This window comes from Cricetulus griseus, chromosome 2 (assembly GCF_003668045.3).
Source record: "Cricetulus griseus strain 17A/GY chromosome 2, alternate assembly CriGri-PICRH-1.0, whole genome shotgun sequence".
NCBI lineage: Eukaryota > Metazoa > Chordata > Mammalia > Rodentia > Cricetidae > Cricetulus > Cricetulus griseus.
The window spans coordinates 128,500,568-128,518,079 of record NC_048595.1 but is presented as its reverse complement, the minus strand read 5'-3'; the positions used below and the strand labels follow the sequence as shown (position 1 = coordinate 128,518,079).

General features: G+C 38.2%; 1 protein-coding gene across 1 annotated transcript in view; it reads left to right on the top strand.

Annotated features, from left to right (window-relative positions):
* Nucleotides 1–17,512, top strand: part of Slc26a7 (solute carrier family 26 member 7) — a 114,675-nt gene that overhangs the window by 78,613 nt on the left and 18,550 nt on the right. The window contains exons 9-12 of the mRNA XM_035439968.1: nt 5,919–5,996; nt 6,853–6,948; nt 13,968–14,074; nt 15,621–15,687. Coding sequence (XP_035295859.1) covers nt 5,919–5,996; nt 6,853–6,948; nt 13,968–14,074; nt 15,621–15,687 — 348 coding nt within the window. The remainder of the gene's footprint in view (nt 1–5,918; nt 5,997–6,852; nt 6,949–13,967; nt 14,075–15,620; nt 15,688–17,512) is intronic.

The window sequence follows — 17,512 nt, the reverse complement described above, 5'->3', positions numbered from 1 at the left end:
TTTAATAATATAGTTTTAAATTGTAGAATATGCATAAGAAAAGTGTAAAATTGCAACCTTGGGGACAAGTACCAGGATAAATACAGATAAATAGTACAGTAGTGAATAAGACTGTACTATTCACCATAGAGCAGAGTGGCATGCAAAAGTCAATTTTGAATACATTACAATTTAGCAAATAATTATCACAACTTATTTGAGAAGCAAAATTCTTATGTAAGTTTAGATTCATGACATTCAAATATAGGTTCATAGTGTCTCTTGGTTGGCACAAATGCTTTTTATAAATTATTCTTAAATGTTTGTGATCATTTATTTTCAGGACTCCTTCCTGTAACATTCTAGGCTTTTATAGATTTTCCCCAGGAATCTCTTATAAAAGTGAATTATGTTAGGTTAGTTATTTTCATGTTTAGGCTCAATGAATGAAAAATGTTGATTAGGTTCTAGAAACTAGGCTTGCCCTCTGGTGCCATCACATACAGCTTAATGGACTCAGCTAATAAAGGAAAATTACAATTTTATAAAGATTAAATGAATCAATAATACTTAACTAGTACATCACCTAAGCTCATTAAAAAATGCTCTTGAAATGTCAATGATTACAATGGATTTTTTCTTACTTTTCTATTTTTGTTTTTAAGTAAAGACATTTGTGTGGCTGGCTAGGATACCTTGCTTCTGGAGCAGTTTTTCATCCTCGTTGACGCTTGCTGAAGGTGCTTGAGAAAGCTGATGGTGTCACCATCTTATGGACAAAGAGGCTGACATACAGCCCTGAGGTGGCTCCACCATGATGTGTGCTGTCTCTGGCCTTAGGTGCTTTGCATGCATTTCTTATCACTGCTTCAGTGACAAGAAAATTCTAATCAGTCTTTGTAACTTTCAACAATGAATGTTTAAGAGGAAGAAAACATTAGAAAATTTGTCCTAATTATAAAATCTGAGCAGGATAGTGACATCATTTACTAGGACAGGGACAGAGGGATTCCTTCTGGAGGTCAAATGTTTGAATGATTAGAACAAGAGAACATTTTTAATGACTTCTTACTTAATAAAGATTTTTTTCCTTCAATCTAGTCATCAAACATCAAAAGAAATGAGCCTAGCAGAACACCAAAGCCCACCAGCAGAGTAGGCTCAGGCTATCCTGCTTGCTGAGGTGGAAACTGTTTCTGATTGCACAGGAAGAGAATCTGAACGAACGTGCATTCTCAAAGTGAGGGTGCTTTGGTATCCATTCCAGACCTTTTATGTTGTAACCACTAGGTGTATATAGTTATAGTGGTGTGGCTTGAAGAGAGCTCTAACCATGTCTTCAAAGTTTGACTCCAAACAGGCTAGGATTGAAAGCCTTTCTCCACACATCATGATTTCACTGTGCAGGCCCGTCAAGGGTTCTGCCTCTCTTAGGCACTGGAACGCATAGCCACTAAATTAACCTGGAACACACAAAAGCCCTTCAACTTTTCAGCTAATTAAAACTCCTGAAATCACAAGTGATAAGCATATTACCTTTATTAATTACTTTACCATGTACAATAGTTTCAGTGTTCTCATAGGAATACTTCACCTTGATAGTTCTCTATTTAAGGCTGGAGATGTAGCTAATAATAGAGCACTTGTCTCCATGCACAGGATTCAGTCCCCAGCTCTACGAACAACAGCAATAGAGTGATCTTCCTGCTAAGGTGAAAACAACACCGTTTTATTTCATCCTTCAACCCAAGAAAAGGCTTTGAATAGTTCAGAAAATTGTTTTTCCTACCCACTCTAGTGCTTTTGTAGACAAGTTTTCTCAGTTGCTTAGCTTTGCCTGTCTGCCTTTCTGTGTGATTGATTGTAGGTTGTCCGTGCTCATGTGTATGGGAATGCATGTGCATTTGTGGGTATACATGCACATGTGTGTGCAGACCCGAAGTCGACTTTGGGTGTCATTTCCTCGGCATTTTTTACATTGTTTTTTAGAGACAGGATATCTCATTGGCTGGAATCTTGCAAAGTAGGCTAGGCTGACTGGCTAGTGAGCTCCTGGGATCCTCCTGTCCCCTTCTCCCTGGCACTGGAATTATGAGTATGTGCCACCATGCCCAGAATTTTTTTTTTAGAGACAGGGTTTCTCTGTGGCTTAGGAGGCTGTCCTGGAACTAGCTCTTGAAGACCAGGCTGGTCTCAGACTCACAGAGATCCACCAGCCTCTGCCTCCTGAGTGCTGGGATTAAAGGCATGTGGCACCACCACTTAGCTGATGCCCAGATTTTTAAATGTAGGTTCTGGGGATAAAAACCCCAGTTCTGGTGTTTCCATGCCAAGTACATTATCAACTGAGCTATCTCTCCAGCCCAAGCATCCACTTTGCAATAGTTCACCCTTCAGAACCTCATTGTCAGCTGGGAGTTTGATCAGACAGCTGGGAGTTTGATCAAAAGCAGTTTATGTTGCTATTAATATAATTTAAATGTATTGTAGTACATTGTTGTTGGAAAAATTCTATTTAAAATCAGGCATTTGATAACACACATTGGAGAAATCCTGCTGAACAGAAATATAATGTGAGATACCCAGATAATTTAAATTATCCAGTGGCCACATCTTAAAAAAAAGAAAACCTATTAAAATTGACCTTAATACATTTTAACTGACTTGATGCGGTAAAATTATTATAATTTCAACTTGGATTAAAGAAATATACAGAATAATTTTGGTAATTTTTCAATAAAGCTTAGGAATCTAGTATATATATTTTACATGTGTAGCCTCATCTTTTTTTGTGTGTGTGTAGCCTCATCTTAATAAGGACTAGTCACATTTCAAGTACTTAGGAGCTAGCATTGTGATGATTGGGCAGGGAATATAGGACTATTTTATGTGAGTGGAAGGTTGTGACTATTTTATGTGAGTGAGTAGAAGGTATAACTTCAATGTTTCAGAAAAACTAAACTGTTTCAACAACAAAGGATATCGATCATTTAGTAGCAAGTGCTGAGGTCAAAGACACAGACACACAGTCATCCTCCATATGTGGAGATGCCCTTAGCTGTGTTGTTTATATGTGATGCCCAAAGCCTGTGGATCTATGACAGGCTTTGGGAGAGTAAGACAAACAGCATACATGAATACTGTTTCTTACTTCCTTCTTCCTGAACTGGAATGTTAACTCTGGGCAGGGGCTCAGTGTCCCCTGGCTCCCTCTCCTGCACGCTTCTCTTCACTTCCAACAGTGGAGACACATCAGTGCTTCTCAGGGCCTTCAGGAAGATCACAGAACCATGAGGGATGCCAGACAGCATCTGCTGCAGAGACTGTGAAGCCACAACTGAAAGCAGCTGGCATGCTTTTCTACAATGCTAAGATTGCCGCTGGGCTCTAATTTGCAAAACTGTATTGCTTTTATTCTTCCAGAAGTTGGCTCATTACTTGCATCTTCTTCAAGGCTGCCTTAATTTAGCTGTGTTGCCTACTGTCCTGCCTTTTATTCTTTCTTCATGTCCTTTCTTACCTCCTTTACAATCCCACCACTTTTCATAAATCTGTGCATCACTTGACCTGTGCTTAGGAAGCAAATGATTTTCGTCTCCTTTTCTTTCCAATCAAGTATTGTGTGTCTAAGGAGGACACTAATGCCTTTAGTGGTCATCCTTGTAATGAGCAATATAGAATGATGCTACTGATCTTGACAGCTCAAATGAATGCTACTATATTTCTTCATTCCATCTGTCCCTCTGAAACAGAATTTATATGTAATTTTTACATATATACATGTACATATATGTATAGAACCTTACAATAAAATGAAGAAAATAAAGATTTTGTTAACTTTTATGCATACTTAACTCTTAGACATGACTACTTAAAATTTTAAGACAAGCCAGACATGGTGACTCATGGCTTTAGTTCCAGCACTTGGAAGGCAGAGGCAGGTGGTTCTCTGTGAGCTCCAGGCCAGCCTGGTCTACAAAACGAGTTCCAGGACAGCCAGAGCTGTCTCGGAAACCCCCGCCTAGCCATACACAAAAAAATTAAGGCAAAAATTATCAGGAGGCCGTTAGTCAGCATTATATGGAAAGTACTGATGAGAAAACAGCCAATAATTGCCTTATGGATGGAAAGAATGTGAACACTTGCCTTCAGCATTTATATCCTAAATCTTTCCAAAACTAGTTGAGGACTTACTTATGCTGTTCCTTTTCTGATGTGAAAAGGAAACAAATTGAGTATTCTTAGTGAAGAGCCTCAAGGATGAGCATTTTATTTACTATTATTTACTTGTAGTGTAGTTTTTGTAGTATCCTTAGCAGATTATAACCTAACCAGAAACTTTAAAACATAGCTTTGAAACTCTCTAGCTTGTTAAAATGCCTCACTTTGGACAATGCCAAATTGAATATGTGTTCACAAGATCTCCATTCCCAGTACTGGGACCAAATGCTCCTCTTTAAACCTGAGACAGTATCTAAAATTAGGAGAGTGATACATGTTCTACTTCAGTGCAAGGAGAAAAAAGGGACACGTGGTTAATAAACAGAACAAAACTCAAAAAGTAAGCAATTCTTTGGAAATCCAGTGTTTGTACATTGGGCTTACTATCAGTATATAAAACTATTAAAAACAAGATTGTCACTTGACCTCCTTTAGAGAAGGGGGTGACAGGGAGACAGAGAGACACACAAGGGAAGAGAGAGATTGTTCCTGCCCATGTCCTGCTACTGTGCAATAGTCCTGTCTTCCTATTAAATTCATACTTTTCCACTACCAGTAATTCTTGACAGGAGTTAGAAGAATTTCGAAAATGGGCATTTCCCAATGCCTAATTATATGTAATTTTTGGTGACTGCTTCCATCCCCTGTCATCCTATAATTTTTCTCTTTTTAAAAATTGTCATTGGTACAGGATTGTGTCTTTTGTGTCTGGTTTCTCTTGTCATGGTGGTTTTGAGTTCCTCACATTTGCTTTATACTGCTGCTTGGAGGATGTTCTATAACCTCTCCATTCTTTTTAGGTCTATGATAAGTGTGTGCATAACTCTGTATGAAATAGACTGAATTCCGAGTATCTGGAGTTGCCCCAACAGCATTGTTGGAGATCTTCTATTGTCCTTGCCAGATTTTGAAATTATTCATGTGTTTAATTTACATTTAAGCCATTCCAGTACACCAGGATTCCCTCTGACATCTTCACAATGATGTTTTAGGTATCTTTGAGGACCAGTGGAAGGCCTCTTAGGGTGGCAGTTTGACTAAATGTTTTTATGGAGTCAGGGACTTCTGCTTCTGGAAAATGAGGTTCTCTGTCTTTGCTGTGAGAGGCAGGTTGTTCCTATTGACCTTTGTCAGCAGGCTCCATGGATAGAACATGATCTTAAGACTCCTGGGATTAGTATAATGAAGTCTGTTGCACTGGCGACAGAGGTTGCTCCTGCAACCCCATCTGACAGCTTCATTGCCAGACTTCCTTGTGAAGAGCTGGTGGAGAGAGACAGAGGGGAGGGAGGGAGGGAAAAAAGGAGGGAGGGAGGGAGGGAAAAACACTTTGGTGCAGATGTGTCATTAACAGAAAAAAACAGCAGACTGAATTCTTCAGTGGTTATCCACATGACCCTCTAGAAAATAGTGAGTCAGGGTGTACAACTTTCTTCAGAGGTCTTACTCTCACTTGCAACTAGCTACTGCTATGATGTGTTATGCAAACAAAAGGTATCCTATTTTTTTGTGTGTGTGTGTGTGCAATTGTCTCATCACTGACTTCATTTGGTTGCACCAGTTTGCCAACAGTTACATTTGATGTCAATAGACTGCAAAACATAGATAAGACAGTCCATACAATTTAACAATGATATGCCAACATTTTGTTTCTTGCTCCTAGTCTCATAGTGTTGAAATAAAGCTTTCTTCTTTTTTTGTCTGTCTTGTGTTTACAGGTGGCTTGTCTAATATCTTGCATTTTCGTCCTTATAGTCATCTATGCAATAGGACCTTTGCTGTACTGGCTGCCCATGGTACAGTAGTGCTTTTTTTATTATATATGTCTTGATTTTTAACTAGAATTATTGTGCACTAAATATTCTGGGAGAATACAATATCATGAAAAGCAGACTTCTGGGACTTGAGGTGTAGCTCCATGGAATAGTACTAACTGAGCATGCATGGGTTACTTGGTTTGATCTCCAGCAGTGGAAAAACAAAGGCTTCAAAGAATTCTGAAGGAAGTGTGGGCTGGAGAAATGGGGAGGAGAACAAAATCCATCTTCACAGCATATATACATCCTTTATCCAATAGACCTCAGCACTGGTGCTTCGTCTACCCATCCTCAGCCCTGAGCTCCCAAGTGATCCCAGCTACCACCCCAGTCTTAGCTTCTGGTGTTCTAAGTCCTAAATTTCCAAGGAAGAGTCGCCATCTTCATAAGATAACTGCCTAATACTCGTTTGTTTTTTGAAAGATACAAATATCTATAGGTGAAACAAATGACTAATTTTAGGACCCCTGTGAAGAAATAGATGAGATAAATGTATAATTTCTGTCACAAACATAAAATACAGTGACTCTAACAAAAAGGACCTCCAGCCTTGTGATATTCACCCTCAGAATTCCCTTCCTTTCTTTTTCTTATCTGCTGTTTTCAACCTGCATTAGTTTTGCTCTATGGTTTCCTAAAATTGATGCATCCCTAAAACACAAATAAGTTAATTTTAAATGAACAAATATTACTTTAACCTAATTGGTGACAGCTTTTCTCTACAATTTACAAAAGAAAAGAAAAGAAAAGAAAATAGCCAACAATACCTTGGTGCTTTAAAATTCACATTAAAATCTTTGTCCTGCTTCTTCCCCAACCTATTTTCCCTTTGCAGTGTGTCCTTGCAAGTATTATTGTCGTGGGACTGAAGGGAATGTTAATACAGTTCCGGGATTTAAAAAAATACTGGAATGTGGATAAAATCGATTGGGTAAGTAGCAGTTTGAGCAGACATTTCCTCTTTGGCTTAAGACATGCTACCAAGTATACTGTAATACTGTCATTGGCAGAAAAATATGCTTAACCTTTTGAGACTCATGGTTGAAAGCATGAACACAGAATTTTGTCTGTTACTGTTTTTGTTCTTTTTTTTTTTTTTTAGAATTTTGTCTTATTGTGATGAATATGCAGTTTGAAAAATTCCAAAGGTAGACTTGAGTGGATTGAGGGTACCCAATTTAAATTATGAATTGATTTTGAAGGCAGAGGTTACTAAGAAAGTACACACTGAGAAATATGATGCTTTTCATGTGCATGAAAACCCAGCATTAAATGTACGATACATGGATACAAGGTGGAGCGCAATAGTGTCCACATTCATGTCAAAACGTCTCACAGCTTGTTTTCCAAATGGATTAAACCATGGGAGGATTACATTAATAAGATATCTCTGGGAACAGGACAGATTAGATAACATTAAACACTGCTAAAGTGTGTTTTGGCTAACAGAAATATTTATTGTACTTACATTCTAGAGAAGCTGGCCTACATAAAAGCATCTCCAAATCCTCCCTCTCTCAGGGGTGAGTGAAGAATTTCATGAGTAGCCATGGTTACAAGCCCTACACTGCAAGTCACTTGTCCTATTGAAATGCCATGACCTGCATTTGCTCTTTTGATCCTTTGTGCTATGAAGCTTTTGAGCATAGGCTGGTACTTACTTACACAGTGTTGCCTCTGTGACTCTTAGCACAGCACAAGGCTGAGTGCATGAGGGATTCTGATGAAGACTTGACCTTCTTGACACCATTTGTGAAGGAAGAAGGCACAGAAACACAAACTTATTATTCACCATACGTCTTTTTTTAAAAGACTCGTTCAAGAGTCACTCATCTCTGTTTTGTGTGCCATTATCAAGTAGTTTTCTAAGAATTTTCACGGAGTTTATATTCCCTGAGCCATTTCATTTTCAAAATGCTGGTCATTTCATATGCCATAAGAAAATGTTAGAGTGTCCAAAATGCTTCCCCTTGGGGTCTTTTAGAGCTGGCCATGTTTTCAGACATTGATAGATTAGGTAGAGAAATCACAGTCAACATAACTCTTTTATGTGAGCATGCTTCTCCAAATTAATGCTCCATGACCTTTATTCTTCCTTCCCACAAAATTCAGTAACATCATTTTTGACTATTTCTGTGGCTTAGGGTACAGTATAAAATTTCTGTGAACCTCATGTTGGACCTCAGGCTACGACTTAGTTACAAAATGTTTATTCTAACCTGTACTTTAATATTGTTCTGCAAATACATGCTCTGCTTTCTCATTAATGAACCATTTATTTACCAGTTTTTTAAATTTTTTAAATTTTTCTTGTGTGCTATGTATGTTAAGATATGTTCATCCTGCTTTACACTTTAAATAGTATTTTATATAAATGCTGCTTTTAAAGTCAACTACTTTTGTTTAGCTTTTCCATCTAATTTTCTTTTTCTTTTAAGAATAGGTGTGTTCTTGGATTTCCATGTGAATCATTAGGCTTTTCTTTCTTTCTTTCCCATAAGATGCTTATTACATGTCCAAACCAATTCTTTGGCTTTGTTTCAGGTTTGTCCTTCTTTTCCTTTCATTGCCTAGGTCTCCCAGTGATTCTTTTACGACCATGTTCAATGTGGTAGCAAGATGGCAAGTAAACAGGTGCAGCCTGCAGTTCTAATTTTAGGCGTGTCTGCTTAAGATGTGTTCCTAATTGAGCAGTAGCTTTAGAAATTAAAGGGTGCTTGGTGATGTGACACTGTCACTTCTGCATTCTCTGTCTTCCTTCATCTCTAACTGTGACTGTTAGTTTTGGGCATCTAAGTGAGTGACACTGAGCAACACTGAGGTTAGTAAAGTATGACTCTGGATATGTCAGCCACGTTGCTTCTAGAGAGGATAAACTAAAATGTAAAGATCTGTGCTGAATGTGACCAAGGCTGGGGACCAGGTGAAGGAAAAGAAAAGGCCATTAATAGTCAATGATGTGGAGTGATTTGCTTTGCCATCCCCTCCCCACAACCATGGCCTGAAATTGTTGAAGTAAACAAATCCTGTCTGCTCTGAGGTGATTTTCTCTAGTGTTTTGTCACAATAGCAATGAAAATACTAGCGGTTTTTCTCTGGTTGGGAACAAGATAGAGCAACACAAATGACAATGCGGGTTTGATGCAGTCGGATTTTATCAAAAGAATCTCTGTGGTGTGCTAGCCTCACTGGTGACCCAGTCTCAGCCAGAAAAATTCAAAGCTCTGTCCCTACAGATTTTCCCAATAAGATGATTGCAAAGACCTTGAAAGACTACAGTTGATTGAAAACAGGGAGTAAGTTGTGGGATTCCTTTGTTTTTCTTAATTATCATCCAAACTAATGCGTATTTGACAGGTTTAGATCTTATGTATAGTTAGGGTTTTCTTTTCTTTTTTAATATTTTTTATTTTAGAAGGACTCATATTTACATATCAATCCTCCCATTCCCTCTCACTCCCATCTTCCCCACTGACACCCCAGCCCACCCCCACCCACTCCCCAGGGATGGTGAGGCCCTCCACGGGGGATCATCAAAGTCTGTCACATCATTTGTGGGAGGTCCCAGGCCCTCCTTCCCATATCTGGGCTGCAATAGTATCCCTCCATAGGGAATGGGCTCCCAAAGTCCATTTGTGCTCTAGAGAATAAACACTGGCTCCACTGTTAGAGGTCCCATAGACTGCCCTGACCTCCTAGCTGGCAACCACATTCAGAGGGCTTGGTTCTATCCAATGCTGGTTACCCAGCTTTACAACCAGGGCCTCCTTGCTCTCACTAGATCAGGTCAACTGTTTCTGCAGGTTTCTCCAGCACAGTCTTGGCTCCTTTGCTCATCCCTCCTCCTTCTCCACAACTTTATTCCAGGAGTATGGCTTAGTTTTTAGCTGTGGGTGCCTGTTTCTGCTTCCATCAGCTACTGGATGAAGGCTCTAGGAATGGCAACCAAGGTAGTCATCAGTCTCATTATAAGGGAAGGGCATCAAAGGCTGCCTCTTCACCACTACCTAGATTCTTAGTTGGAGTCATTCCTGTGGATCCACTAACATTTCCCCTGTTCCAGACATATACTGGGGCATAGATGTTTAGAATTGAGACTTCATCTTGATGGATTTCTCCTGTGATGAGTAGGAAGTGACCACCGTCATCGCTTTTGATTGATTTTAGTTTCAAGTATAATTCGTTAGATATTAGGATTGCTATGCCTGCTTGTTTCTTGTGTTCATTTTCTTGGAAAATGTTTTCCCAATCCATTACTCTGAGTTAACATCTGTGTTTGATGTTGAGATGTGTTTCTTGTATGCAGCTGAAGGATGGATTCTGTCTTTGTATCCATTCTGTTAGCCTGTGTCTTTTTATAGGCAAGCTAAGACCATTGACATTGAGGGATATTAGTGACCATTGATTGTTGATTCTTGTTTGTATTGGCTTTGTTGGTGGTGGTGTTACTGTGTGTGGTTTTCCCTGCCTTTTTTTCTTTTGGTGTTAGGTAAAGTTGGATTATCTATTACCTATGTTTTTATGAATGTAGTTATCTTCATTGTGTTGGAGTTTTCCTTCCAGTACTTTCTGTAGGGCTGGATTTGTCGATATGTGTTATTTAAATCTGGTTTTGTCATGGAATATCTTGTTTTCTCCATCTATAGTGATTGAAAGCTTTACTTGGCATAGTAGTCTGGGCTGGCATCCATCTTCCCTTAGAGTTTGTAGAGCATCTATCCAGAACCTCTGGCTTTCAAAGTTTCCATTGAGAAGTTGGGTGTAATTTAGATAGGTCTGCCTTTATATGTTACTTGGCCTTTTTCTTTTGCTGCTCCTAATATTTTTTCTTTATTCTGTAAGTTTGGTGTTTTGATTATTATGCAGCAAGGGGACTTCTTTTTGGTGTTCTGTAAGCTTCTTGTACTTTCATAGGCATGTCCTTCTGTAGGTTGGGGAAGTTTTCTTCTATGATTTTGTTGAATATGTTTTATGAACCTTTGAGCTGAATTTCTTCACCTTCTTCTATACCTATTATTCTTATATTTGGCCTTTTCACAGTGTCCTATATTTCTTGAATATTTTGTGTTAGAGATTTGTTGGACTTGAGATTTTCTTTGGTCGATGGATGACTGTATATCATCTAGTGAGTCTTCAACACCTGAGATTCTCCCTTCCATCTCTTGTATTCTATTGGTTATACTTATATCTGTAGTTCCCGACCATTTACCCAACTTTTCTATTTCCAGAATTCCCTCATTCTGTGTTTTCTTTATTGTTTCTATTTCAGCTTTCAAGCCTTGAACTGTTTGAATTGTTTCCTTCACTTGTTTGGTTGTGTTTTTTCTTGGGTTTCTTTGGATTCTTTAAGAGATTTGTTTATTTCTTGAATTTTTTGGTTTGTCTTTTCCTCCATTTCATGTATTTTTGTTTTTTCTTCTATTTCTTTAAGGCATTTTCTTATTTCATCTTTAAGGGTGTCTGTCATCTTCATAAGATAGTTTTTAAGGTCCTTCTCTTGTGCTTAATCTACATTGGGATTTTCAGGTCTTGTTGGTGTAGAGTCCCTAGATTCTGGTAGTGTCGTATTGGTCTTTCTGTTGTTGAGTGTGTTCTTACACTGTCTTCTTCCCATTCCTTCTTCAAGTGGGTGCAGTCTAGTCTAGACTAGTCTAGACTAGTCTCTCCTCTAGTCTTCCAGTGCCTCGTGTGGGCCAAGACTTCAGTGTCTGCAACTCTGAAAGGTCTGGCCTCTGCTGGTATTCTCCTCACTCAAGCAGAGGACATAGGAGTGCCAAGACTCAAGTGGAGGGCTGAGGGTGGAAGGCAGAGGGCAGAGGGAGGAGGGTGGAGTGTGGAGGGGGGCCAAGATTGAGGTATGGCCAGACTCAGTGTGGTCCTTCCTGTCAGGGCGGGTCCACACTACTCAAGGAGCAGGCCTAGCTTCGAAGATCCAAGCAGGAGGAGGATGGGGGGACTTGGGGTCCGAGCAGAGCCCACATTCCTAGTTAGGTGTTTATAAACACATTTATTTCTCATTTCAGATGTTTTTACTTTTATAGATTCAATTTATTTTATGGTTTGAGTATATTTTAACAGGAAGAATTATAGTGCAAATGTATTTAGTGTGTGATATAAACCCAATAGACAAATCTGTCTTAGAGTGGCACAGAAAGAAGTTTACAATGTTAATTACAGACACAGGCACTGGAGCAGGAGGTTGTTAGATAAAATAGAAAGGAACCACAGAGTGGTACCCCCACCCTCTATTCACCCAACTTCATGTGTCTTCTAACATGAAAAAAAAAAAAAAGAGACCCAGAGAAAGATATAGCGGTTAAAACTTCAAGCTGAAGAATGGAAAGGCAAAGTAGTGGACCACTAGCTCTTACCACTCAGACTGAATGGTCTGATTTTGCTGCCTCTCCTCTGTGTGGCTAGAGAATCTTGAGACTGAATGTCTTCCTATCCTCAATGTCTTTGGAGAAAGAATGCCTGATAATGAAACGTTGCTCCTATCTTATATACATACCTCCCTAATGCTGGAATTAAAGGCCTGTGAACCCAGGTGCTGAGTTCATCTTTGTGTGAGCTGTTTCTCTTTATGACTGGATCAATCTTGTCTAGATCTAGGTGGCCTTGTGATCACAGAGAGCCATCTACCTCTTAATCCTGAGAACTAGGTGTGTACCCCCACCTTCTTGCTTCTAGCTGATGGGATTTAAGGCATGTGGCTGACTTTGCTTTCTGAATCTTCATGGAAGCTTTAATAAATCATAAATAATATATCACTATATCTTTCTGTAAGCTTATAGAGTTTAATTTGTGCTGCCTAGTTGTTGTAAGAGTCGGGCTACTCCCTGGAGTGTGGTTAACCTACTTAACCACAGCCTTAAAAGAAAACAGATTTTCCCTCTCCTAGGAGCTATCAATTACCAAAAGTTCCTCAGTTGTGGGTGGGGTTTTATGCTTATCTCTCCCCTTCATGAACAGTTGTTTGTCTACATTATGCTTGTACACGTCTTGTGCGTACTGTTAAAACTGAGGTGAGTTAGTAGATGCAATTGCTTTGTTGTGCCCAGAAAACAACTTTGCTGTGGTCATCCACTGCCATGGCTCTCATGGTCTCTCTAGCCCTTCTGAGACAAGTCAGCCCTGAAATTATCTTTGTAGGAAGTGGCCCTTTATAAATAATGATCTTTCTAGTAGTTGGTCTAAAATCATTGACAATGTTAGTTTAAAACTAGACTTTGAAAACCTCATATATAGTAACAAACTATATCAGATTTTTTGTACAGTAATCATAGAAAATAGAATAGTGTTGAGAATGACAAAAAAGCCCTGCAAATCATTGCTTGCAATACCATTATACTTAATAAGAATAGTAGGAAATTACAATGTATATCTGTGCACATATGATCAACCAACTAGTTACAGACCTGATAAATAGTATTTGGGGCTTGAACTAAGAGTTGGCAATCCTACAGGTTAAACAAAGTGCCTTTCCTCTTCTACTGCTGAGAGTATGATGGAGACATGGGATGGTTCTGTATTTCTGCATTTCTATTCACGTTAAATAATATGTTCTTGTGATGTTGAGATGGCTTAGTAGGTAAAGGTACTTACTGCTAAACCTGCTGAACTGAGTTTAATTCCTGAAACCTACATGGAGAGTTCCAACTCTAGTAAGCTTTCATCTGGCCTTCCATAGTCAACTCACATCATGGTCCGCTTACCTTTGCACCCCCCATTTACACACATACACATACATACACACACACACACACACACACACACACACACACACACACACACACACACACATGTGGGGGAGGGAGAGAGAATAAATAAGCAAGCAAACTTTTAGAGATTTGTTCAGTGGAGTGCTGTTGAATACATTTGTGAGGGATTTGCAGTTCTGAGAAAAATAAGAAAGAGTAGTCACCTCTTCTTTTTTCTATGTCTCTTTAGGGCATATGGATCAGTACTTACATATTTACAATATGCTTTGCTGCCAATGTGGGATTGTTGTTCGGTGTTGTCTGCACCATAGCCATCGTGATAGGACGTTTCCCAAGGTAAGGCTTTATTTAAATACTCTGTTTCTTTTTACTCTATAGCAAAACAAAATATGTTATAGTTGCTTTTATTTTTACACAAAATATATATTGTTCTGTCATTCCATATTCTCTTTCTTTTAGTGGGCAAACAAAAAGAAATAGCAAAATATTTTACTTACTTATGATATATACTAATATTGCCCATAATAAAAAGAACCATCAATATCAAAACAGATCCTGAAATAAACCAACTTAAAGGACAACTTTATTTCTGCCTATGATTTTGGAGGTTGCCTTGGGCCTTCAGTGGCTCAGTGCATTCATATAAGTGCATAGTAGAATAAGTCTGCTTGTTCCTAAGTGCCCAAAAGACAAGAGACAAAGGTATTATGGGCTAATATTACCTTTAAGGGCACACTTCCAGTGACCTAGTTCCTTTCTATTATCCCTCAATTCTAAAAGGCTCTATTGTCTTCCAAACTAGCAGTATAAACTGGCAACTAGGCCTAAAACACATGGGCATTTGAGGGCCATTTAAAATCCAAGCTATAACAGATTTCATAACATCTATTTAAATCAATAAATCTGATGATCATATGCTTTATCATAGCATTTTAAAAACAAAATAAAGGATATATTATTCAGTAAGACATAATCATGTGCCAGTAGTCATCATTTGGTAAATTAAATGACTATTTTTACTTTTGAGAAGCCATGTCATCTGATGCTGAATGCTTTATTTTGCTTTGGGTTTTAACTGAACATAGTCAACTCATTAACTATTTTGAACAATTCCTTTCTTGCATCCCCAGACTTCATGCGCTAATTGTCATACTTCATTCTCATGGGTCCTCTGGGATTATCTATGAAATAATCTGAGCCTATAACTTTAAAAAGTAAAAAAATATAATATAAAATATATTTTCACCTGTCTAGAACCTGAAATACAGATTATTAACTTGACTTTTTTTTCTCCATTTTTTAAATTTAAATTAGAAACAAGATTGTTTTACATGTCAATCCTAGTTCCCTCTCCCTTCCCTCCTCCCCTGCCCCTCACTAACACCCTACCTATCCCATCCCATTTCTGCTCCCCAGGGAGGGCAAGGCCTTCCATAAGGGGTCTTCAGAGTCTATCATATCCTTTGGGATAGGGCCTAGGACCTTCCCTGTGTGTCTAGGCTGAGGGAGTATCCCTCTATGTGAAATGGCCTCCTTCCACTCTTCTAACAAGATTTTATCAGACACCATATAGTCTTTTGCCTTTTTCATTTTATAATTTTTTTATCAGTGTAATTCTTACAGCATGGAGCAGTTGGATTCTGGAGAATTAAATGAAATAAATCCTATTTATTAATTTCTAGTTAGATACCTCTGTTGTTATTTTCTACTACAGAATGTCCTCACAAAATATAGATTTACGAATATTTTCTAGACAAATAGCCATAGAGTATAATCCACATAATGTTCTATTTTAAGATAAAACAACCTGCTGCTTTTGATTCTTCTCTGTTAATATAATGATCAGGAAATGACTCGTAATTTTCATCTGCCTTGAATTTAGGGCAAAGACTTTAAGCATAACAAACATGAAAGAACTGGAATTTAAGGTGAAGACAGAAATGAATGATGTAAGTCTAATTTCCTTGTCTCTTTGTGTAAGTATTAACATTTGTGGAGAAGCCAGCTCTGAAGGGTCCTAAGGTTAGATAAATTATGCTAGTTGACAACCATTCTCTATACATATTGGATATACATGTTAGTACCACACATGGCAGTGGACATGCATTCATCAGTAGAGAAAAAGAAAAATCTCTTTGAATTTAGGTTTTTAATTAAATCACATCATGGCCCATAGAATTTGAGTTCACAGTTGACTTGTGCAGAGATTACCTTCAGCATGTAAAAACTTCTTTTCCATTACTAAACTGTATAAAATAAGCCAAACTGATAGATTTTTCTTCCTTAAGTGATGAAGAAAATTAGGGCATAGAAAAAAAAAAAAAGAAAAGGAAAGCCATTTGAGCACTGCTGTTGTAATTACCTAGTCACTCTTGGCATGGTGAATATGATCATATTTATGCATGTATGAAATTCTCAAAGAAGTTTTAAAGTGTTATTTGAAAATACAATGATACTGAATTATTAAGTCTGAGGTTCTGTCTAGAATGCCAATAGGTGTGGAATTATGCACAGTGGAGAACTTTCATAAAAAGGCAATTTACATTAACTAGCTGGCATTGCTCATGTGTAAGGGTGCCACATGAGTATTTGAGTTCTATTATCTTGTAAAAGGTAAAGTTGTTCTTTGACAATTTCATACAGGATTGCCTTTATCTCATCCTCTATCTCTCTCTTAACTTCACGAACCCATCCCTTGCTTTACTCCCCTTTCCCACATTCTCATCTTTCTGTTTTGTGTTGTGGCCCACTGAGTTTAGCCAAGGGTCTTTGCCTGTGTACCAAGTATGGCACCCACTAGTCAGGAATGGGCAGTTCTAGTTTCTTGTTTCAAAAAATAACCAGAAAAGTTTAAAGGGGGTGGGGGTGGGGGAAATAATAACTGTGTAAGTGTTCACTTGAAACATTTTTGGCAATTTTTAAAAGTTGGCCTTACTTTGAACCTGTTTGATAAATGTTTGGTTAACATTTTCTCCTTTATTTTCACATTCACTTGCTTTGTTACCTTGATTCCCCTCAGAATACAGAGAACTGGCCTCCTACCGAAAGGACCAACGTCAAGGTCTTTCCAGGTAGCCTGAAAACAGGAAGTAAGGTCAGGAGTCTTTCTGTGACCCCTAGGAGAATGGTTTGTTCTTTTAATAAGAGATTTGCTTCACAGAGGGCTGTTTAATTTCCAGCCTTGGAGGTTTTCAACCGTGTCAGCCTTTCTTTTGTGTTGTATTTTTCCTATGGGAATTTTACCCATAGTCCCATCATCCCCCACTGATGTCTTCATCTTTGAGATAGAATATGATTTTAAGTTGACGAGTTTTCATTCTAAAAATCACTGGTGAGCAAACTGCATAATCCTTGCCTTTTTTGGCCAAGTATAACTCATGGTGAATGAGTGATTTTTAGAACAGATTACAAATGCTAGAAATTTCTCATGTTCTCAAATCTGGGTTGTTTCTTCTGTAACGCATATAAGTAATAACTTCTGCTCATAAAAATCCCAATCTCATTAAAATGTTACATCCCACTAATTTCCTAATATTTTCCATAAAAGAGATATGAATGAGGCTGAACGTGATATTCATACAAACTATTGAATGAAAATTTTACCTTACTTAAAATGGTGCTTCCCCTTCCACACACTTTTTTTTTTTTTTTACCCCTTGTTCATACAAATTGCCCATTCTAACTTGGGATATCTTTTCTCATTCAATGATCTCAGTTCTGTTGAGTATTTCTTAGTTGCAGCAACTTAAATCTCTATGTATTTATTTAGTTTAG